The 25,593-nt window shown below is 39.7% G+C and overlaps 1 protein-coding gene across 2 annotated transcripts; it reads right to left on the bottom strand.

The window, feature by feature from the left end:
- Window positions 1–244: 244 nt before the first annotated feature.
- LOC139729722 (UBX domain-containing protein 8-like) lies at window positions 245–21,332 on the bottom strand. 2 transcript variants are annotated; one of them, XM_071640651.1, is made up of 8 exons: window positions 21,040–21,332; window positions 16,257–16,403; window positions 14,828–14,901; window positions 13,460–13,579; window positions 10,282–10,464; window positions 9,229–9,270; window positions 2,809–2,883; window positions 245–1,205 (listed from the first exon to the last, which is right to left on the bottom strand). In XM_071640651.1, exons 1-8 carry the CDS (start codon window positions 21,065–21,067, stop codon window positions 1,029–1,031), a joined length of 846 nt encoding a protein of 281 aa, XP_071496752.1. In that variant the 5' UTR covers window positions 21,068–21,332; the 3' UTR covers window positions 245–1,028. The 2 variants fall into 2 exon arrangements, with proteins under 2 accessions (XP_071496752.1, XP_071496753.1); XM_071640652.1 differs by lacking the exon at window positions 16,257–16,403.
- Window positions 21,333–25,593: the final 4,261 nt, after the last annotated feature.

Here is a 25,593-nt window from a genome sequence, read left to right as displayed (position 1 = left end):
TTCTCTTCATCTCTTTTTTCCCCTTCTTTTTCATTCTTTTTCTGTTGTTTTTACACTTATGCCAGTCCTGATTACACTGTTTAACTACCCAAGCAGACTAAGTAAATGCCTATTTAGCATCAGAGATGTGCTTATCATGACTACTGCAACCTTCAAAATTACACTACTGCGATCTCACTCTCTGTGAATTGTCAAGACAGATTCTATCTGTACAAAGTTGTGTAAATTTACACTCAACCTCCATGTCGTAGAACTGGCCAATATTCGTTCCTTTTTTTTTTCCCCTTGTTGGAAAATAACCATCACCAAGACTACAGCGACAACAAAACATGTAACCCTTACACAGTGACAACAGCATTGCATGATGCTGTATAACTCCATCGCGGAAAGTTGACAATACATGTTTATGGGCATTTGCATACCAGGTATGCAGAGGCCCATCACTCAATAGTGAATGGGATAAGGCTGCTGAGTTAAGTTGTACAAAGGATAAGTTTCCCTTGTAAGTTCTATTCATCTGTGTTTGTATAGCTGCCCTGAAATGTCTTCCATAATGTAATCTATCCTTGCAAGAAGCAAGTTATCAAGTAAAGGTAATTTGCAACTGATTGTGACAAAATGAATATTTTAATCAGATGAATCTTTTCAGCGATATCCCTGTCCTGCACTATACTACCCATCTGGCCTTGCTTTAATCCCCCTTTCCTATCAAAGAGAAGAGGAATACAACTTTGCCACAGATTTTTTATCCCAGTAAACTGGCTAGCTTCTGATTAGATATGAATGGCATAAGCCCTATTCAGAATTACAGCACTAACTATTGCACACTAAAAAAAGGCTTTCAAATTCGACTGTGTGCTGCATGCTTGACGGAAGCTTGATGCCAATATATTAATTGGCTAACAACAAAATGAAGAGATTAGCAAAGGACTTAAGTCCATCCCAACCACATCAAAAGAGTAAAAAGCAAGTTCGAATGATTCCTCTGTACCGAGTTACCACCCAGCTCAAGGAGTGACGTAACTGTGCTACGAATCCACGTCCCTCTCGATCTCCTCCACCGCTATGGCAGCATCTCCATCGATGCCGACTTCCTGCAGCGTCTTCTGCCGAGCATGCTGGGATAGGTCCCGTCGGGGGTACACGGTGACGAGCGTGTAGAGCTTCTCATGGTAGCCCAACTTCATCATCCAGTCAAAGAGGACCTGATTTTGTGAGCAAAGTGTGAAACATCAGAATAAATAGCTGAAATCAGTATGACAATTTAATCTTCCATCAAAGAAGGTTTCTGAGTCTTGTTTTTTAACATGATACAACTGCTTGGACTAAAAAATTCTAAATGGAGAAATGGAAAATTTATGTGTGAAGTTTATTCGACTTTCTATATCGACAGAGAAATGCCTGTTTACTGCTTGTCACAAGCTGATGACTACTGTACAAGCTGTTACTTTCACGAGGGTTTAATTTCTATGAATTTCGCAAATCACTCTTGGACCACAAATTTTAACAACACACAAAAATATCTCAAACTGACAGGCATTAGTGCACTTTTGCTAGCATGGAGGTCAAAATCGTCAAAACAACATCTCGCAAAAATGTCTGTGACCTCGTCACGAGCAAAATATCTGCACATGAATATAACAGTATAAACACCCAGTAATATCACATTACTTCACCAGTATTTTTGCTCACATTTTTTTTTCCACACAGTGAATACATATGATACACTTCATCACATATATAAAGAACGGAGCATTTCTCCTTCCTCCTCCTCCTCCTATTTCTATCTCTCGTTCCTTCCCTCACAGACTTTAGTTTGTTTTGAACTCTTCCTGCACACTCCCTTTCATCAATTGTATTGTGCAGACACAACATGGCTTACGGTGGCAACTAAGGATTCAGATTTTTTCCGCAGTGTGCCCACGACGCAGGAACAAACACACGCCTTCACAGTATTTCCATCATGGACAACAATTCGCTGTGTGATGTTTGTTGTTGGCTACAGCTCTGAAACTTCAAGGACAAGTCCCCCTTCATATACATGTGGATTGAGTGAATGCAGCAATATTAGTAGAACACATCAGTGAAAGTTTGGGGAAAATAAGAAAATCCGTTCAAAGGTTACGAGTCTTTACCTAAGTGACTGCGCAGTCACTGCTGGATGAGATAACTACTACAGTGTATAATGTCACATGCGTAGAACTATAAAAGGAAAATATAAAGACAATTTCACAAAATTTTATTTTTTGAAAAAAGTGCACATTCCTTCCACTTGTCACTGACATATGTTAAGGGTAATATTATTCCCCCTACCTTCTGAAAGAGGCAAGTCAAGTGTTCACTTATTATGCAAGAAAAGTGAAAATATGTTGAATTTTCTTTATATTTCTACATATATACAATTTTCTATATATTTCTACATATGTGACATCACAAGCTGTCGTTGTCTTCACATCCGGCGATCGTGGATCTGAAACTTTAAAAATGTATACCTTTTGAACAGATTGTCCAATTTTCCACTAACTTTTACTAATGTGTTCTAATATTGCTGTATTCTCTAAACCCACATGTTTATGAAGGTGACCTTGTCCTTTAATGAAAAAAAAAATAGAACAACAATGGGCACATTTTCGGTTAGCTGCTATGTCATGGGTAATCAAATTTTGCTGAGAATATATGGATCAGTTTGAAATAGGCACCAATTGCTTTGGGATTGCTTGCACTAGATGAGCTAAAGGAAGAATGTATATTTAGCCTAACAGGACTGTCAATTTTGTTTGTTACGCCCACAACATTACAACACATTACCTGGACTTTATGCGTGTATAAAAATCTCCGTGTCTTGCGCTGTCCTGTGACGCCCCTCATAATGACGGTAATACACTGAGATGCAAACAGACAAAGCAAAAAAAAAAAAAAAAAAATGCATGAGTCATGTTTAAAGTAAGGTAACTCACAAAAATTTCTACCAGCACATCATACATATTGACACATATGTATGTATACATATTGGCACATATATGCTGGCAGCTCCAACAACATCTCTTTGGTTCTTAATCCATGCCATTTGGAACTTTGTGTGATCAGCATGAATGTGTGCAATGATGCATATATATTCAGGTGGAAAAGGAAAGAAAAATGTGCTTGCTGAAATGTCCAAATGATACTGCACTAAAAGTAAAACCAACATGTTAGAAAAAAATGAAAACCGACATAGTTTACTACAGATGCCCATGGACACCTAAAACCAGCCTGGGTCCATGAGACTATGACATCATTTGCAGCTTCCTGTAAGCCAATTCATAATTTAAAAGATAATTATTCAATGTAATTTTCTCATCTTTCAGTATAATTCAGATGTTTGAAGGAAGTATTTTTTTTCCCATCTTATCAGACATCTGAAAAGAAAGCTCAAGGTTTATGTATCATGAGCAGTCATAAAGGAACATTATGACTCACAAATAACTGATTGTGACAGTTTATACACACAACACAGATATAGCCTTGTTCAAGTAGCAGCACAATTCAACATGCCTACTACATTCTATGTACCAACATTCACTGGATCAAAGGTGTATCACCAATTAAAAATGTTGAAAGAGCAATCGTTCTGTGTCGAATAGGAAGTTTGGAAAGCATGAAATCAACTGAAAGTACTGTCTTTCCCAGTTTTTCTTTTTCCTGGCTCCACATCTTGACCAAGATTCTCCACCTTCCAAACAAATGGAATCTTACAGCATACAATGAGTATAAACATGGACTTGCTTGCACTGGATCAAAGGCTACATCAGCAATGATGATTTCTAATTTGGGGTACTTTCTTCGGGAGTAATTGTAGTTGGAAAGCAAGAAATCGACTAAAAGTATTATATTCTTCAGTTTTTCTGGATCCATATTTCTTCTCTTATTTTCCACTTTCTGACCAAGTAGCACCTAAAAGCTTACTGAGTATGAAAACACTGCATGAACACTGCCCAAAACAACATTCAAAACAGCCAACAGCACTGTATGTGTACAATGTGTACAATGGGTTTGTAATGTTCAGAGTATTTTGAGATGATACGACAGTCCTCACACTGAAGATGCCATGGAATTTTAAATCACCTCTATGTAGAGGAACACTACACACAAAAAAAAAGAAGAAAAAAAGAGGAGACACAGTGCATTCTCACACAACGTCCTTTCACTTTAACAAAAGATTTTTTTTTCAATGTGTTGAATATCTGTTCCATTTTGTTAAAAACAGAGGAACTCCTCATCTTAACACTAAGAATCAGTTCTTACAATATCAGAACTGAACAAAGGTCTTATTTGGGGAGTCTTTTGTTGGTTTTGAGATCACCTATTCCTGTGTGTCACTTCTGTTGTCAATTTCTGTTCAATGGGCCAAGTACAATTCTCCTATCACCTGCTCCTCAGCAGATAATATGAAAAACTCATTTCTACTCTTTCCAACATTCTAAGACTCTCTTAAATAACCTTCTCAGAAACAAGAGAAAACAATGATATATCAAAAGATTTCTAAAAAGGGAAAACTTTCAAGGGTGCATGCTGTTTCATCAGCAAAGGACACTGATTCTTGTGTGTCCTTCAAGCAATATCCTACAGCCGCCCTGACGCTTGAATGAATTTGGCTTCCGCACTGGCTTCTGCAACTTGGAACGTGTTGAAAATTTTGTCACACGTTTCTGCATTGGCTAATTATGCTCCCACATGTTGCGAAGAATGTTTCCAGCACTGTCACGAAGTAGTACGTGCCAATGTGCACACCATGTGCAAACTCAAATACATGAAAGTGTCAGGGCAGCTTTTGGCTCTAAAATAGGCTACTTCACTTAAAGCATTTGAAAAACTTGATATCCCCTACTGCTGAGAAGGATTCCTGCCTAGTTTGACAGAAATCTGATTTGGCAAAGATGCAAAAATGAAACATCAATTTGGGCGCTGACCCAACTTTTAATCATCTCATGCACATGCACCAAATCAGGTTACCGTGCTGCAACTGTCATGAACATTCTGTATATAAGCCTGACAGTCTGAAAATGACTTGACTGAACTACTTCTGAACCTGCAGAAGATCTCTGAAATTGCTCACTTCTGAGCCTTTGGGCACTGCCCATGGCCCCCCATCATAGGAATAATTCTAAAAACTTCGCATTCCCCTATCCTTCAAGGTCGAATAACCCTTTTGCAAATGCCACACAATTTTGCATGTTTAAAGAATAATGTATCCTAAAATCATGTATGAAGATTTATAGCAATACACAACACAGAGTTTTACAGAAGAAATGAAAAACTAACCCCATGTCACTTGAGAATATGCTCCCCTTCCATATTGAGAATAGCTGTAGGATTTTTTTTTTTCAGAATCTGAATAAATTCACTGGAAATTCATATTATTGCTTCCCTCTCCATCATTCAAAAAGAAGTTTCCAGTTTTATCATTCTGAGGAAATGTCTGAATTACCTTCCTCTACAATATACCAGCTCATGAAATGAATCTAATTTTCAGGGTTGCGAAGGGGATTCTCAAACTTTATGAATGATCTCTGCCAAGTTTCATTACATTTAAACGAGGGACTTACAAAAGAAAATGCTAAAATTCTTTCAACCCACAACAGACAAAAGAGCCATCACAAGTTACCCGAGCCCTCAACTGGATGAACATAGATTAAAAAAAGGAAACAAAGAGAGAATAGTGGCTTCACAATCATTGTCAGTATACACAATGCACTGAAAATTTGAAGCATCTGTAATTCTGCAACAATTCATAGTCAATGCAGCTGCAGAAAATGCCCGTTTGTTTTAGACCTTCAGGGTTGACAAACCTGCTGCATTTTATCTCATGCAACCATTCAAAAAAGAAAAGAAAAGAAAAGAAAAGAAAGACTTAACATACATGAGTGATTACATTCAAATACTTGTTTCGGCATTTCTGTTGAATACACAGTCTCAACTATTTCAGACCGCACAATCCTTGACACCAGGCCAAGAAGCCGTCATTTATGTTTGGAATGAATACAATGTATCTACCTCTATTACTGGCATTCAACCATGCCTTTCGACAAACATACGTGTGCAATACATGATGTAGGTGAGACCAGGGAGGTGTTAGACAAGAGACCCGGGGGGTCACATGCTCACCCGAGTATCGCAATTTCACCTTCTATGCATTCTTGCACACTCTTATCCGAGAACATTAGAAACTTATGTCTGCAGGCAGCCCTGGATCTGCAATGAACAAACTTGGAACTAAAGTCATCAATGTACAAACTCATGGTATTAACTATGCTTTATCATTTCTGGTTCTAGAGTAGAAGATTTTAAATATTCCTTAATGTGGGGGGGGGGGGGCCTAGGGGGCCCCAAAGAGGGACATGGTGCCCATTTCAAGGAATTGAGATTCTATCCCCCTAGGGATGCTACCTGCTAAGTTTGGTCAAAATTCATCATGAGGTTTTCAAGAAGAAGATGAACATGTACAATTCAGGCCCCATTACAACTGTAGGACTTCTCTCCATCCCCTCTCCTGGGTCCCAAGGGGGATACCCCTGATTCCGCCAATCCCATGAACAAGCTTGAATCTACAGTCATCAATGTACTAACTCATAGTATTATCTAAGCCCTATCACTTCTGGTGCTAGAAGATTTTTAAAGATTCCTTAATTTTAGTGGGGTTGGGCCCCCCTGGGGGCCGCCCAGGTGGGCCATGGTGCCCATTTGAACAAATTGAGATCCTATCCCCCTAGGGATGCTACCTACCAAGTTTGGTGAAAATCAGACATGGGGATATCAAAGTGAAGATGAAAATGTACAATTTAGGCCCCATTAGGACCTCTCCCCACCCCCACCCCCTGGGTCCCAAAGGGGGCACCCCTGATTCCCTCATGAACAAACTTGAAACTACAGTCATCAATGAACTAACTCATAGCATTAACTAAGCCCTATCACTTCTGGTTCTAGAGAAGAAGATTTTTAAAGATTCCTTAATTTTAGGGTGTTTGGGCCCCCCTGGGGTCCCCCAGGTGGGCCATGGTGCCCATTTGAACAAATTGAGATCCTATCCCCCTAGGGATGCTACCTGCCAAGTTTGGTGAAAATCGGTCATGGGGTTCTCAAGAAGAAGATGAAAATGTAAAAAGTTTACGCACGACGGACACTGGACGAAGAGCGATCGCAGTAGCTCACTTGAGCCTTCGGCTCAGGTGAGCTAAAAAGGAGAGACAACTCTTCGTAATTCATGCAAACACATGTTTTGGTTCAAAGCGTTACAATGGAATGTCTAGCATTCCACTATACGCTTTGAAGTCATATGCTCTGCACCGCTCTAGTTGCAAGGCGAAGTTCGGAGACGAAGAACGTATTTCACCTTTCGTTGAATAACAAGCTTTATTTCCCCGTAAAATTTTAAATGAAATACTCGAATTGATTAAGAGTAGTTTAGGAAAGAATTCAATATCATAAACATGTATTTCTAGTTTCTTCGTAATGCACAAATTGAAATGAAATGAAAATTAGGCCATCTTAAAAACCTAATATTTTTCAATAATGCGCACATTTCTGCATGTTAGTTTTCTATCCTTTAATCTGGGATATTTTGATCTTTCAAATAAAGTACTCCGCTAAAGCGTGCACCAGCTTGCTTTTAAACTATTTGCTGTTAAAATTGTCAGTTTTACACCGCATTTTGATTCGCTGCTCCAATTCAAGGTACACAAATTCATTGTTGCCATCACATTGAAAGAGAGAGAGCGAAATGCACTGGGGGCAAGTATTTCTAGATGTGAGAGCGCTAGTCCCGATTATTGATGCTCTCTTTTGTCGAAGCACCTGATTTCCACCAGTAGTTAAGCGCATAACTTCTCGGCGGTGCCGCGCATGACTTCAAAGGAGAGCAGGAGTTGTCTCTCCTTTTCTAACACCTCCCTGGTTAGACTTGACTGCACACAATCTATGCCGACAGATCACTGAAAAGCAAATAGATGCCGTCTAGTGAAAAAGAAAGAACAGTTTGCCGTATCTGGTAGGTTGAAAACTAGACAAAACAAAGAGCCCCAAAGGGTCTGGATGCTCACTAAGGCTTCAAACATATTCATCACTGCTGCAAATTTTTTGTGGTGCCCTTGATAGCATGTTAAACTGATTAAAAGTACCTCTTCAGGAGCCTCACAAACCGTTTCGGTCTCCAGTAGCCCCATCCCATGCCCCCTATGGGAACTACTACATACTACACCTTTTTAATGCATCCCCTACCCCAAAATTTAAGATACAGCTGTATGTTTCCCAATTTGGCTAAGGGAAGTGAATATATCCAGTGAATATTGCTTCACTTTCTCTATTCCTGCAGGAATCTACTGGTCATCAGAGGATAACCAAGGGGTCTAAAGCAATTACCCCCTGGGCAATTACTCATACCCTTCCCATGGCCCTAATCCTCATCCTAATCCAAACCCTAATCCAAACTCCTAACCCTGAACCTAACCCTAGCCTTTACTCTGACCTTACCACTAACCAGTATTTAGCCAGGGGGTAATTGCCCGGATACGTAACCAAGGCTTGACATTAGCAGTAGCCGGCGCCACTAAAAACTGATGTCAGACCACAAAACTTCAAAGAGGTTATCGTTTCGCGGCCCGATCAGGGAACTACGACTCAAAGTGACTTATTACATTTCCTTTTATTTGGGGCCAAAACATTTCTTTTTTGGACCACCAAAAGTTCAAATTTAACAACTTTAGTGGCCCAACAGACCACAAGAGAAAAAAAGTTAGCGTCAAGCCCTAATAACTCTTTCCATACAAATACATAATTTAATCCACAACGAAGCACAAAAAACTATGACACTCTACTGTGTGAACCATCATATCAACCTTCTTTTATCTTTATCAATAAAACTGTCATTCTACAGACTTACTTGAAAAATGAGGCAAGCATAGACAAGCAAATGCCAATGCAAATAGGAAACATAAAACTGGAATCTACAGCTATTGTATCTCTACCGAGAATGACTTTACCCAAACATCCGTCAGTCAGTTTTTCAGAAATATAAGCACAATCTTTGGAGAGCTAAGAGGCAATGAAAACTCTTGCAATACAAGAATTGTATTTCACTAAATGTGAGACAAAGGTCCTACTTGCACTTTTGTTTCAAATGTCATTTTCTTTTGACACATCATACATTGCACCGATAAATGCCTCCCTCTTATGTTCTACTTGGCAGATTCTTACCTCAGGAGATCCATGCTCTGGTTCTTCGGGCAATTCAATAACCTTGGACCAAAATGAGAACAAAAGCACAAATGTTACATTACAGTTTTATATAGCACATCAACACATAGTGAATATGTTTCCATCAATGCACTCAAGAAAAAGAACGACTACATGTATAATAGAATTAAAAAAAATTGTAATTACCTCAAGTTCTCTGTCATTATGCTAGAAAAGTGAACATGTGTTGAATTTTCTTCATATTTTCTTTATATATTGTTGTCCATACATGACATCATGAGCTGTAGTAAAGAAAGTCTTATCAAGCCATGATGGCACTGAAACTCTAAAAAATTCATAACTTTCGAAGGGATTGCCCTATTTTCCTCAAACTTTTACTGATGTCTTCTACTACGAGTGCTTTCACTTAATCCAGACTTGTATTTCAGTTTGGGTTTACTTTATAAAAGGCCAACTACACTATCAACCAACAGTTTGAGAAACTAAAAAGTCAACAATAAACATCTTGTGATTTTTTACATTTGACAAAATTTTAACTTGTTCCATCACAAGTGTTCCATCACAGGTGAAAATAGTTATTTTCTGCATGATAGATATATGATTCGTTCTTTTATATGATTTGCTTGAAAAAAAAAAAAAAACAACCACTGACATATCTACATATATGTTCATAAGTATTTGAATTTATCACTTCCTAAATCATTCATGTATTAGGCATTTTTTATTCTAAGTTTACTTCATGCATTTTGCTCTCTGTGAGTATTGCCTTTTCTTTCGATTTTGTATCATGGAAAAGTTGCAGAAATCTATAAATGAACTCAACTGAATATTCATTTACAAATCTGTATGTACGGGGCCAGCTAAACTGTCTTAATGGCCACACCTGTTTCTAACGGCCACCATTTATGTTTCCCTTGAGTGGTTGCTCTTGTCAGATTTGACTGCATTTCCTTCTCTCTCTCCCCCCCCCCCCCCCCCACTTCCACCCCTTCCACCCCTCTCCCATCTCTCTCTCTCTCTCTCTCGCTCCCTCTCCTAGGCTGTGGGACTCACTCGTTTGGCCTGCTTTGGTTCTGGACCATGAGGAGGTAGAGGTCTTGGTGGATTTGTGGCGGCTTCGGGAAGCCTCCTGGCAATGGCTGCATCCCGGCTGGTACCCTCAAGGTCCCTACGTCTCAGGGCAGGACGGGACTGAGGGCCCTCTCCCAGAGTCCCAGAGTCAGAGTCATCATCTGACTACACGGAAAAAAAAAATGAAAATAGTGTTGCAAGCTTGATACTTGATAGCAGGCACTGAAAATTCATGAAGAAACACAAAATGAATGAATGAATGCAACACAACTGTTACCTAGAGCTAATTCAACTGCTTCACAAAATGGACTCAGGTAATGCAGTGGTCTCATGTTATTAGATTCTGCTCAACGTATGGCCCCTTATCAAATGTACGTCAAGTTCATTCAGATATTTGACCGATTGTCTTAAACCCCTCTACATTTCTCATTACTTCTATCTTTATTGTCATGTTGCATTCCCAGTATAACTGTTTTAGCTGACATTATGGCTGCAAATTAAAATTCTAGCCAAATTTGGTGAGCTTTGCCCAACATCTTTGGACATTTGATCCAGGTACCATTCCTCCTTCCCACCAACCAAACATTTCATTACCACTGGACATTCAGAGCTGACGTTATGGTAAGAAAATGAAATTTTATGGGCTAATTGAAACAAGAGACCCGCGGGTCTAGCGCTCACCTGAGTATCGCAAGTTCACCTTTCACGCAGTCACTAATCTAAATTATTCACAGCTCTACCAAAATTTGACGAGGCATTCTCAAGTGGAAGATGAAAATGTACAATAAGGGCCCAATTTTTTCAAGATTCCTTAATTTGGGGGAATTGGGGCCCCCTGGGGCCCTCTGGGTGGGGCATGGTGCCCAGTTTGATAAATTGAGATCCTGACCACCTAGGGATGCTACCTGCCAAGTTTGACAAAAATCCATCATGAAGTTTTCAGGAAGAAGATGAAAATGTACAATTCAGGCCCCCATTTGGACCCTTCCAACCACCCCCACCCCCAAGAGGGGCACCCCTGGATCTCCTATGAACAAACTTGAAACTACAGTCATTAATGTACTCACTCATAGTATTATCTCAGCTCTATAACTTCTGATTCTAGAGAAGATTTTTAAAGATTCCTTCATTTGGGGGGTTTGGGCCCCCTGGGGGCCCCCTGGGCGGGGCATGGTGCCCATTTTAACAAATTGAGATCCTAACCCCCTAGGGATGCTACCTGCCAAGTTTGGTGAAAATGGGTCATGGGGTTCTCAAGAAGAAGATAAAAATGTACAATTTAGGCCCCATTAGGACCCCTCCTCACCCCCCCCCCCCCCCCCCCCCCCCCCCCCGGGGTCCCAAGGGGGGCACCCCTGATTCTGCCATGAACAAACTTGAAACTACAGTCATCAATGTGCTAACTCATAGTATTAACCTAGCTCTATCACTTCTGGTTCTAGAGAAGAAGATTTTTGCGGATTCCTTAATTTTGGGGGGTTTGGGCCCCCTGGGGGCCCCCTGGGTGGGTCATGGTGCCCATTTTAACAAATGGAGTTCCTAACCCCCTAGGGATGCTACCTGCCAAGTTTGGTGAAAATGGGTCATGGAGTTCTCAAGAAGAAGATGAAAATGTACAATTTAGGCCCCATTAGAACCCTTCCCCACCCCCCTCCCCTGGGTCCCAAGGGGGGCACCCCTGATTCTGCCATGAACAAACTTGAAACTACAGTCATCAATGTACTAACTCATAGTATTAACTTAGCTCTATCACTTCTGGTTCTAGAGAAGAAGATTTTTACAGATTCCTTAATTTTGGGGGGTTTGGGCCCCCCTGGGGGCCCCCTGGGTGGGGCATGGTGCCCATTTTAACAAATTGAGTTCCTAACCCCCTAGGGATGCTACCTGCCAAGTTTGATGAAAATCGGTCATGGGGTTTTCAAGAAGAAGATGAAAATGTAAAAAGTTTACGCACGACGCACGACGGACGACGGACGACGGACGACGGACGACGGACGACGGACGACGGACGACGGACGACGGACGACGCACGACGGACGACGCACGACGCACGACGGACGCCGGACGAAGGGCGATCGCAATAGCTCACTTGAGCCTTTGGCTCAGGTGAGCTAATAACCTTTGGAGCTTGAGCGACAATATATCACCCACTCATTCATTCAAATAGAGTGTTCAGTCTATTCATTTCTATTCATCCCACCAAATCATTGTAACACATGATATTTCTAAATCAAATTAGGTCTTGAGAAATAATATTTTTTGGCAAACTTTCAGCGACTTCTGTCTGAGTTGGATTGCACCCTAAATCTAATCAGCAAATCAGCAGCTGCCCGACAGGTCCTTCACGGGTGCATTGTCTAAACTACCTTGTGACTACCTCTACTCACAAGAATACAATATATTCCTGTGTACGAGTATCTACATACAGTCCAGTACTACTTCGCCATAGAAAGAAAGTACTTCTGATTTTACAATATTAATTTCATTTCTCATAATGATATTCTTAAATCTTGACTACATACAATAGTCACTGATCATATCGTTAGCCTTTAGACAGTTCACACCACTATTGTGATATCTCTGTGTTGTATCTCCATCTATCATAACTTCAAATAGTAGTGTATACTGGTACTACATTCATTTACGTTAAAGACACACTCACTGCAAGTTTTCTCTCTTTTTTTTTGTATTTCTAGAGATGTGACCCCAGCACGTTCAAATGATGGCATTGTTATTTTTACTTATCAATTGTTTACTGGAAATAAATGTCATTGAACTGAACTGACAAAAAGAAAAAAAAATTTCAAACTAGCAAGGAATAATACAATGGTGTGTTAGACTGCAAAAACTTGCACCTGCCAATGTAACAAGGTGTATTCACTACTTAATCATATCGCATAAAACCAACATGCATACAAAATCAACCCCACAAATGGCATACGTTATCTGGTTTACTAGCAATTTCAGGCAATCTAAAACACTAACAGACATCTAAATCACTGCTGGCAATCTTCTGAAGCGGCTCTGAACCACCTGTGAAAGGCCCCTGAATATCAAAAGTGCCCTAGATAATTCCTCGCCTATTCCCCACAAACTTCCCCAGAGAGGCTCCCATTGTGAGGTTATGTACTACTTGAAACATACAAAAATGTACACTCACCCTTGTTCTTTCCCCTCTTCCCTTCCAGGCCGGGCCAGCAAACCTGTAGAACTCCTTTTCAAGATCAGCTTTCTTAGCCTCTTCTCGAGGCAAGAGGACTCTCTCTTTGTAGCCTTCTGCCTGGACAACAGCAAACGAGTAAATAAACGAAACTGATAAGATATGGAGCACAGTCAAGTCTTATCCTCAAATTTGATTTTCAATAGCATAATTCACCTTTTTTTTAAATGTAATTAAGACATATCATAAATTCTAAGCATGGCATCACACCTAGTTCAAGGATCTTTATCATGACATGGCCAGTTTTTTTTTTCCAAACAGTATGGTAACTAGTAAATGTATTTTAAAAATATATATGTATGTATATCAATATCATATGTAACTAACGAATGTAATAGAAAAAACAAAAACACTTCAAACACCCTGTATACAACAGATAACCAAGATACCTTAAAGTTGATGAAACAGTAATCTTCTTAAGTTGTTGTTTTTCTCCTTAAAAATCTGTTTTCCATAATTACTAATGCTTTACACTTTATGTACATACACACAATAGTATGTAACAATGCAAGTCACTGATGTACTCGTATCACAGATGTCTTCATCCTTGACTACACAGTCACAATCACTCCCTTGTTACAATGTATGTGGATAATAACTGGTAAACACAAAATAACATTCTTTGTGAGTTGCTATCATCTTTGTCATGTGACTATGACAATGCTTTTTCAAAAGTTCCCTGCATCTTTTCATTTGCTCTGTATACACTAACCCCCCTCCCCCCCCCCCCCAAAAAAAAAAGCATGAAAAAAAATCATAAAATATCAACTGAGGTTCAAAGTTTAAGTACAAATTCATGATGTTTGCAATTAATCATGATTAAAAATCTGAAAAAAATTCTGGGAACTGAAGAGCATGTCTCCTTACTGACATTGTATACATACACCAAGATGAATCTTCAGGAATCTTTGGGGCAATATTTGATTAGATATTATCAGCCGTTCACATTGATAATCCTCAATTCTATCATGAGCTGCAGTTGACTTTTAATGCACAAAGCTCATGAGTGACTGGCTTTGTTTTCATGAAAGAGAACAAGCTCAATGTATTATCCTGCAGTCCACAGCAACAAGTTCTCATTGAATCTATAATACATGAGACATCACGCTACATGCATGCTTTGGTTTTTAATTCAAATTCATCAAAGTATGAAAACTAGCATACCACAAATTGTTAATTGAGTAAAATGCAGATCTTTAAGAATTCCAGACGATCAATAAAAAAAGTTAAATAAATATTTTTAAAAAATGCTGAAATGTGACAACCCATGTTCCAACGTAGACTAGCAAAATTATCACAACTGCATACCTTGCTCTCATGATCCTCTTGCAATTTCTTTCTGGCTATTGTTCGTTGTTCGGCTAGAACTGAATCAGGTAGTTCTGGTATGGAAAAGAGGTGTTGCAAAACAATAAACACATGTAAGCGTCAGAATACAGGTTTTTAAATATCATTTCAATGGTTGTATGCCAATTTGGTCATTAAAACGAATATAACATGCATGCTACCCACAAATGTTGCAATCACCTTGACAAGACACATACATTTTTGTCTGTAATGAGCAGAATCATCTCCTTGACTCAGCTCGGGGTATGTGATGTCTTGTGGCCATTCAATACTTTTACTGGCTTGTTAGTCTGCTATTCACAGATGTAATTCATGTCTTCTCAAAAGATCAAAGAAAAATTACCTGGTATATTGGAATCTTTGATAGTATAACAAGTCAAATGTCAAGCAATGGCTTGCCTATATATCACAATGCTTGTTTATAGTGTTTTTCATAGTGAGTTCATTGACCTTTTGACATTTGACCTGGCCAGACTTCACCAATATTTCTAATCGACAGTCTTCATTAAGTGATGTACCTGTGATGTGAGTTTCGTGGTCATAGCTCAAAGCCGTGGAAAGTTATTGAGAGCACACCTCAATATCACAAGTACAGTGCTATTAATTGCTAATCAGGGAAAGTTCATGGACATTTTGACCTTTGAACTTGTCAGACTTCACCAACATTCAGAGACAGATTTGAATGCCATCTTTAAGTGATGTACCTGTGGTGCAAATTTGGTTGGTCATAGCTCAAAGCTGTGGAAAGTTGTTGAGAGTACACCACAAAATACTCGGGGTGTAGCGCTTATCAGGCAAAGTTCATTGACCCATTGACCTCTTGACCTTTGGCCTCGTCAGACCTGATCCACATTCAAACTAGCCCAGCAGTTTCAGGTTCTGTACCTGTGGCATGAGTTTAGTGGTCATAGCTAAAAGCTGTGGAATGTTGAGAGTGCACCAAATTGTCAATGATGCTGTAGTGGCCGCAGCTGCTGTCGGTGCCGACGACGTGACAAGAAAGTGACGCTCGTGTCTCACATTCGCTTTGCAGGCAAAAAAAAAGGGGGGGGCAAACAAAATTTGTACAAGTGGTAGGGCATGGTCAGGTGACAACGAGAACTAATTTTGAGGTGCTGTGAAAACACTAGTAGTGAATGGTGAAGTGGTGTTTGTGCTAGAATGTTCATTTTTTCATACATGTATCTAGGTAAGCGACATGTAATTATTGCTACAAAATGCACAGATCTATCAAATGTGTTTGTTCTTGTGCCTCTCAGTCTCTTGGGCATAAATAATTCACTGTATCTCCAGATACGTTGAGAATATCAAGTTCATCACTAAATCCTCTGCATTTATGCCTTGCTTCAATACAGTAGTATTCCACAGCATCTGATCCCAGATTACTCACTCTTCTTTTCTTGAGTCTCACTTGTGAACCATGGCATCAGACTCTCGAGGATTTTCTGGATGCGTCCTCCAAAGTAGAGCAGGAAGAGCATCAGCAAAGCGAGGTAGAAGAAAAACACTCCAGCCAGACGGACGCTCTCCCGGAAATCTGATTGCAAAGCAGAGAGCCAAGTTTCACTGGTTATAGCCAGCTCCTGGAAAATTTAAGCAAAGATTTTCAATGGGCAAGCTCTTACCTTGTATCCTTCCAAATACAGTCAACCTCGCCCAAGTCAGTTCTATTTGGATTGAAGAAATAGCGACTTAGAGAAAAGTTTACTTGTGAGGGATTAAGATCTATAAAATATTTACGAACAGAAAAAGACTTGAAAAGACCTTTGACTTCTAAAAGGTGATTATTCGACTTACGCAAGGTCGACTGTAAGTACTAAAAACAGAACCATACACACTGCATCATTTCATGAATTTTGGCACATTTGACACTACTATATCTTGGACATGGGCTCCATTTTGGAAATGAATTTGCTATTATCTGCAGATTTGCCATTAACTGCACCATTACAACTGCAGTAATAATAGCAGCTGACCGATATATCGCACTCTGTATCTTGTCTTATCAAAGTCTGGCTTCACGGAATCCCTTCCTAGCAGCTGCTATTGGTAACATCAAGGATACAAACAATAAAACACGGCAACTGTATCATGCAGGGTGAAAAGGAAACAAAAGGCGTTTTCACATCAGCCCGATAAAAATCCAAGCTCGAGATATTTTTTAATTTCCCAAGTCAGAAAATAGCGCGCTATTTCGAAACATCGGGCTGATGTGAAAATGCCTAGAGAGAAGGATTCATTAGAAAGACACGTTAGAAAAAGATATGGGAGAGGATAAAAAGGAAAGACCCTTGTAGTTGGAGGGAAAAATAACCTGTGAAAGAAAAAAAGAACAATTTGGCAGTAAGTACAGTTAATTAGGAAATTGAGAAAGTTAGACAAGAGGAAAAACACAAAGAAATGATTGAAAGGAAAGATAGGGAAATTTAGGTATAGATCAGGCCCTAGTTATGGGCCTGTAGATTCTACCTAAAAACGAAAGAAGAAAAGGTAGAAAAGAAAAAGAAAGATACAAGTTGCAGCGCACACTTGTGCACATGCTCAACCGCTTTGAAGCTACACTGCTAATGCAAAACTTGGCAGAGGAAAAGAGAAAAATAAATTTTAGCTTTTCAACGACACCATAGAAAAAGCTGCTGTGTGGCTACATTCAGACCAAATAATCGACACTTGGCCTTGTGCATGCGCTGAAGATAAATTTATTCGTACCTGGTACTGTGCTTGTGTACAACTAGAGCTAGAGTAGCCCAACCAGACGTCGTGCTGGCGCACAACGTCTGACGGTCTGTGATACACCAATCTACTAAACCCCTCGAACACAACCACACAACAAAACTGTTGAAAATTTCCATGTTCTTATCACAAATTTTATGAATCACTCACGTGAATTGAGATGCTTGGACTATTATGAGCATGGTATATCAGTCCATAGTGAGCCCTCATACAACATACACTGAGCAAAAAGTCCAATCTTAACCCGGAATGTTGTGATCATCGCTGGGCGATTCAAAATAAATCTTTCCCAGCTTTGAACGATGCAAATTGCACTGCTAGAGTTTGTACGCCCGCATGGTCGACAGCGCCCCCTTTGCCCATCATTTTGCAGTGCTGTGCCGACATTTCAAATCATTTCTGCGATTTCTACGATTTCTGCGGTGTACAGGATTAAAAAAGGTGTCATTTTTAGTAAGATGTGAAATATGTACCACGGTAGGTCAATATCAATAGCTGAAGACAGTAGCTAAATAGATAAAGTTTTCATCTTATGTAGTCTGAGTAACAAATATGGTGCAGTAAATTCAAAACAGAATCGCCGCCCCGGAATTATAAGATTAGGTAGTGTCCACAAGGTACAGCCCTGTTGTGACTTACACTTTCGTACAGCGACAGGGCTGTGTATAGTTAGAGCTAACTATACACAGCCCAGTCGCTGTAAATAGTGACAGGGCTGTACCGTCACGACCCACAACACAAAGAGAGTTCAGCGATCGCATTGCAATCGCTTTGAGTTTTGATACTTTAGATCATTTTTTGTCACCTCAAACTCATCTAATGTAAATCTTCATTAATGAGACTTCATATCTATGCTATCAATATTGACATGCACATTTTACAACTTACCGAAAATGATGATTACATGCAGCATGTGCGAACCGTACCATCGTCTTTCACGCCAGGCCATTTTGAATATCGGGGGGTCACACAATCTGAATGCACTTTCAAAAGGTCGCGCTGTCGACTATGCTGCTACACTCAAGCAGCGCACGCACGCAAAAGATCTCTCCGCAGCGCATACGCATAATTTGCAGCGGTCAAGGCGCCATTTTGAATTCTGCAACGATGAACCCCGACGGTCAGGGATTGTGCCAGAAAGTGTCATTTTTTTGTTCCATGGACTTATCATAAGGGCTCTCTATGGACTTAGGAATAAGGACTTCTGTAATACAAGCATTTTTATAAGAAACGTATAAATTTTCATAAGTTTTGTAGTTGTGTTGTGGTTCCCCACTCTGAAGGTACTTGCCTCTACTGTCAGACACTGTGCTTTGCACAGCGTCTGGTCGGGCTAAGTTAGAGCTAGAGCAGCATTTCAAACAATCAAGATTTTCCAACAATTTTCCAACACTTGTAATGTCTACTAAAAAGTGTTACAACTTAACTCAACTTTGGAGACTCAGATGCAAGTTACTGAATTAGCTGAATACTTAGTAATAAGGGTGAGTTTGTGCATGTTTGGAGATCATTTAACAATCAGTTGCGAAAGTACACAAGCACCGGAGATATCATGATGGGGTAATAAAACATATTATTTTGATAAATTTATAAGACGATAATCTCACAACATCTGGAGGCTGGGTACTATACTAACCCCGTCCTGACGCGGCCCCAAGGCGCTGTATCAAACCAGTAACATCGGTACGGGTAGGGGTCGCTGGTGCAGGTCGCTGGTGCGATTAGCTGGGTACATGCACAGCCACAGCCGGCAATCCTGGGTTTCTAGCGGCGAGTGAGTACAGCCTGCATTTTTGGTAAATTCTAACAGTAGAGGGTCTTGAATTTACTAACGTTAGTAGAACTCAGAACTCTATGTGCTAGCTAACTGGTTAGAGACTAGAAACACTACAACAGAGACGAGAACTCTAACGTTAGCTGACTTGTGTCTGTGATAGTGTCTAACGTAAGTCATTAACCTAAAGGTCCGGTCCCACTGCACTTACAGATGCAAAGAGGATGTAAAACGTTAAAAAAATCTTGCCATCCGTTGGAAAACGCTACGCATCCGCTGTGTACTCATCGCATACGTGTTTCATACGCTCTATCCATCAAGCATTGGTCCACTGTGATTTCATCCACGCAAAAAGTTTTAAGCTGCTTAAAACTTTTAGAACAGATGAACTTTCCGCCATGTACGATGTAAATCCACGACATACAAGCAACAAACGTTGTATGTCGGTTATCATCCCTTAAACGTCCGCTGTATCCTCTCTGCATCCTCTGGGCATTCTCGCAACTCACATCCGCTGCAGCTGAAAACGGAAAGAGGGAGGAAAGATATGGTACATGGAATGTCTATACATTGTTAATAGCACAGAAATAGAAAGGATGTAAGCGTATGCATCTCGTATATAAAGTATTTAGAATGGACAGAGTGTTTGTTTCTGTAGTGTTAGGCGTACGTGATGCATCCGATTTATCTGCTCTGCATCCGCTCTGCATCCGCTCTTTCCGCTATGCGTCCGTTTCGCAATTATCTGCGGTAACCCCTTCGGAGCTGTCAACCCCTTCCATCCGCTGGGCTTTCAATGAACATCCGTTTAACATCCCCGCTACATACTTATTTAAAGTTACTACCCACATCCGATCTTTTTCCGTTCTGTCGTCGCAAATTTTGTCAATTTCTGGAGTGGATGAAAGCGGATGGAGCCATCCCCAAAATTTTGCTCGTCCGCTGTATCCTTTCTGCATACGTTTTGTGTCCATCGGCCAGGGCAGTGGGACCGGGCCTTAACCTTGGCGCCGGGCGCTATACACAGTACATAATACACGTGTTGGGGTCGCTGTAGCCCTGGGGACCGCACCGCAAGGCCCAATGCTGCACGTTGAGGCTTCGCAGTTAGGGTCGCTGCTGCGCTGCGGTTATCACAGACAGAAAGACCCGTCTGTTATTGCTCTCCTCCAGGGGATCCGTGAAGCCAGACGTAGTCTCCGCGGAACATTTCCCCGACGACCAGATACAGACCGATCTTTCGGTCAACGGTTATCACTAACCCTAAGACTAAGTTAAGTTAGCTGTTAGTAAATTCTACATCAATGGTCCTATTTTACAAGTGTTTATTATGTCTGAGGGTGTTTCATAACGCTGTTCGTAAAGTTACAAACAACTTACGAGCGACTGGTAATCAGTTCTTGTGCTGAATTATGGAAATTCTATAACGCTAGCACGTCAGAACTGGGGCCGGGGTGTTTCACAAAGCTGCTCGTAAAGTTACGAGTGTCTTACGTCTACGAGCGACTGGTGATCAGTTCTTGTGCTGAATTATGGAAATTCTGATAAGTATAGCACATCAGAACTGATCACCAGTCGCTCGTAAGATGTTCGTAACTTTACGAACAGCTTTATCATGTTTATGAAACAGGGCCCTGATTAACGTTAATTAATGAAAGAGGATTACCCAAGTGTTCCATCGTGTTTGTAGACATGCGGGCACCGACGACATGCGATAGTGAGCTGTCTTTCGGTAAATAAGGTTCCACTCCCAGGAAAACTGAAATCAACAGCAGCACCTAACCCGGGAAAAGATCTAGGCCTACACAACAGTATTACACTACAGGCAGAGTGCGTAGCTTTGATTACAGGTCAGATATTGGTACCTCGCCTCGAGGTACAGTAGTCAGTACACGTAGTAACGTGTAACACGTACACGTGTCGGATTGGAAACTGTCAGCTTCGCTGGTCACACTGCTTGTTGTGTGTACACTGCACTGCATGTTGTTGTGCCTTGTTTATGAGCACGACTGAGACACCCAAAGAGAACCTCTTAGCGGCCATCCACCACCGCGAGCTCGCACCACAAGAGTTCTGTGGCTCGCACGCACAGCGCCTCGGTAGAGTGTGATCACACTCGATAGAGGGCGTTTTAGCGCCCGAGGATTTTGAACTGAGGGTCCCGACGTCGTCGGTCGTGGCTTCATCATCGCATCGTATCGCATCGCATTGCATTGTATCGCTCTAAAAGAAAGAAAGAAAGAGAGAAAGAAAGAAAGAAAGAAGAAGGAAAAAAAACCCGTCTAGAACCAGTGTAACTTTACAATTGGGATTAAATTAGGACCAAAAGCCCAGCAAACACATAACGTTTTCAGAACGGTTCCTCAACGTTTTTTGAGGTTCTGAATGATTATAGGCTACGTCTTTGTCTATAACACTTACAAACGTGTTTAAAACGTACATAATAATAGGGCTTGATTACGTCAAAAAATTGGACTTATTGTTAGCATTCATCGCAAAGCACATGATTGTGGAAAACGTTTGTATTATAAAAAAAGTCAATTGACGTTACAAGATCAAACAACCTTTACAAAACGTTTGGAAACGAAGACCTGAATATGAACGACCCAAGTCCAATTTTTGGCCAAATTCAGTTTGACATGGGAAATTGTAGTTTATGCATGGACTCATCTTGTGTATAAATGATAAATCCTAATTACCCCCGGAAGTGCCTGAAATGAAGAATGAAGGACTTGGGTCATTCTTACATGCAGTGCTTACATGCATATTGTAGCGCCCTCTATCATCCTCTCATCTCTATGGCAGAAAAGACCCAAGTCCATAATGATTCAAAGAACGACCCAAGTCCGTCACACAAAATGGCCTCTCCACAATAATAATGTAAATGTTAATTGTCATAATAATATATGTTCTAATTTGTATATACAATGTTGCCTTCCCATCACAGTTAAATAGAACATTATTGGACAAATAAAAAAGATATGAAGTTTTTTTTAAGCTTACTCGAAATGGTCTTCCATGGACTTGGGTCGTTCTTATATTTAGATACTAAAACGTTATCGGACGTTACAAAATTAAACTAACAGTACCGAACGTGTCCATCAGGAAGTTTTTCCCCGGACCGTCAGTATTTTTTGTTGAACATTGATTAAAATATGTGTTAAAAACGTCCAATTCCAACCGAGCAAACACACTGACCGTTTACTTTTATTATAGGTCCGCTATACGTATTTTATTGGTTTCTATATCATCTATTGAATATTCATGATATCTATGAAGATTCAAGTAAGAAATTCTAAAATTTGATATCTAGTGGAAATAGATAAAAAAAAATTAGGCTCAAACTTTCTAACTGCGTTAGAATTGTTTTAACGTTACTGTTCACTTATTCACAATATCAAATGTAAGACGTATTTTGAAAGGCCTAAGATTATGTGATTTAATTTTAGTGATCATGTCTTCAAGCTTTATACAACAAATTTGCCGGTATGTAAAAGAGTGTCAATGAAGAGTTTGTTTGCAAAAACCGATAAGTCCATTTTTGAAGATTTGTTGAATTACGGTCTCTGTCATAAAATGCAAAATAATATCTTTTAAATGATATATTGGTCACTACATATAAAGGCACATTTTTGAAGTTATGGCCAAAAGAAGCACATTTTTTCTTTTTATTCTCTTTATTTTTCTTGACCTTTAATCGCAAATATCTCCATTTGGCAAAAATGGACTTATCGGTTTTTGCAAACAAACTCTTCATACATCAGCTATAGGAATACACAGGACGTTAGGACGGATTGGCAAGGATATGTTATTATTAGGATTACGATACATTAATCACAGATTGCACCTGTTATAGTCTCAAAAAAAAAAAGATAGGACGCCCAATATAATCCTTATTTGCACCCATATTCTATAGGCTTTTAAAGGTTTTCATTTCTGTACGATACAGGATATGCATTTTTGAAAAGTTCTAAGACTTTTTTTGCAAGTTTTCTAAAAGTTCTTATCGAAGTAAAAGTTTGCTCTATACTCAGACGTTCTCAAAGGGTCTTCTGGACGTTCCAAACTTGTGACGGTTTTAAAGGTTTTCTGCGGACGTCCACAGAACGTTTTGAATATTCTTGAAACGTTTTCTGACGTCTATAACGTCCAAAAGACTTTCCAAAAGTTTTTTATTGTTTTTTAACGTTTAAGAATGTACAATTAAAGTCCATTTGAAATTATGTCGAAAACCTTTCACTAAAAAGACGCTCTGAAAACGTTATGACAGTCCAAACAACCATCGCAACTTCGAATGCTTCAAGAACGTTAAAAAAAAAACATGCACTTCCAGTGTTATTTAGCTGGGTAATTTGGGGTGCACGTCACGAGACCGACACCCACGGGTCATACAGCCCACGAATCATACATCCCATGAGCTCGAACGGGTACAGTAGATATGATTCTCCTGCGATTTTCCTCTTCTTATTCTAGTCTTGTTCGTTCCAGTCCTTGCTCCAGTGAACATAATTATTATGTAGATATAATCAGACGCCGTTCTCACCGCGTCTGTCCAAGGAGGTACTATAACTGTATAAAAACGGTCAGTGTGTTTATAATCATAATGCCTGTCTAAGCCGGGCATCACCTTTTCTGAACTAAAAAAAAAAAAAGAATCACGTCGAACTGTTTTTATATTCTTATTCATCACACATTGTTCATGTTTTTTTTTAAAGGCCGACTGCGTGACCATTCGTTATACAGTATAGCACAGATCGTACAAGGCTCAGGGTAACGGAGGGCACCGCTGAGATATAAACAGTAGGGTTGCCATCCATGCGTACGGAGCGTTCAATCGTATACTAGTAATATACTGAATAATACTTCAATCCGGTAAAAAAAAAAAAATCCGTATACTATAGTAAGTATATAGGACCTAATCACTGTCAAAGGCAAAATAATAGTTCTTTCTGTGTTTCACCTGCCTCTTCTGTTAAATTGTCTGTCTCTGTTGATTTTGTCTCCTGGTTCTTTCTTTGCTTGATTCGTATATGACATTTTTTTCTTTTATGGGTACTTTACCCAATTTGGATCAATTCAATTCAATTCAATAGAACATGTATTTCCAGATCAATTCGTGTAACAACAGTAACAATTCGGTAATGACAAACTGGAGGTGACAACGCACAGCTTGAAGTGAGTGCACCTTTAACATTTGAAAATGTAGTTGAATCTGATTGAAACATAGCTAAAAAGACATTTTTTTTTTAATATACATATTTATAAGACGAAGTACAAATACACAAGAGACTAAAGCTATAGGGATGCAGGAGGGAAACAGATAGGAAGAAGGAAAAAGAGAAGAAAGAAAAAAATACAGGAGAGGTAAAGAGAACCTAAGAATATATACACTTGTAATACTGAAACAACCAAGGCAACATTGTACATACATGTACATGTATTTCATTTTAGGATAATCAAGAGAAATTTAGCAGCCCTCACTATAAACTACCTATGCATGAATACAACTTTTGCTTGAGTCTTATCTTAAAACAATTTTGAGATGGTGCATTTCAAGGAGTATAGGCAAAAAAAACAACACCAACAACCAACCAACAAAAAAAGAACAAAAAAAAACTAAAATAAGACATACAAATCAGACAAAACTAGTAATATTCAGGGACCAGGCGCGCCGGAAGCAGTTTTGGATTGGGGGGGGGGGGGGGGGGGGGCAAACATTGGAGGGGGTTCAAGCATACTAGTATGTTACACAATATACACATACACACACACACACATCTATTATATTCTATATATATATATATATGTATATATATATATAATATTCTCTCTCTCTCTCTATATATATATATATATATATAGTTATATATATTCTACATATATATATATATATGTAAAGTGGCGTACGGTGGGTCGAAACATGGGGGGGGGAACCATTAAGTAATTTTGACGGTCTGTATGCTTGTGCGTGAGCAATAATGGGACTACAATACATGACGGAATGTGATAGATTCAACAACGCAGTCATTGAGGAACATTGTAAGTTTTCCTTACATGGATTATGGAATGACGGTGTGAAACGATCGACAAATTATATACTAATTTTGATATTCTATACAGTTCCAAAACTGGAGTTTTAATTGTAGCTATATATTTCGCTTTGGAAATAAATGGGGGCGCATCGGGCGCAACTGCTGGCAATTATTGGCAGCAACATTAG

This window comes from Diadema antillarum, unplaced genomic scaffold (assembly GCF_040938485.1).
Source record: "Diadema antillarum isolate AM-2024a unplaced genomic scaffold, OU_Dant_1.0 seq00000254_RagTag, whole genome shotgun sequence".
Taxonomy (NCBI): Eukaryota; Metazoa; Echinodermata; class Echinoidea; order Diadematoida; family Diadematidae; genus Diadema; species Diadema antillarum.
Note: the sequence above shows the minus strand (reverse complement) of the source record. Positions and strands in the feature narration are given on the sequence as shown.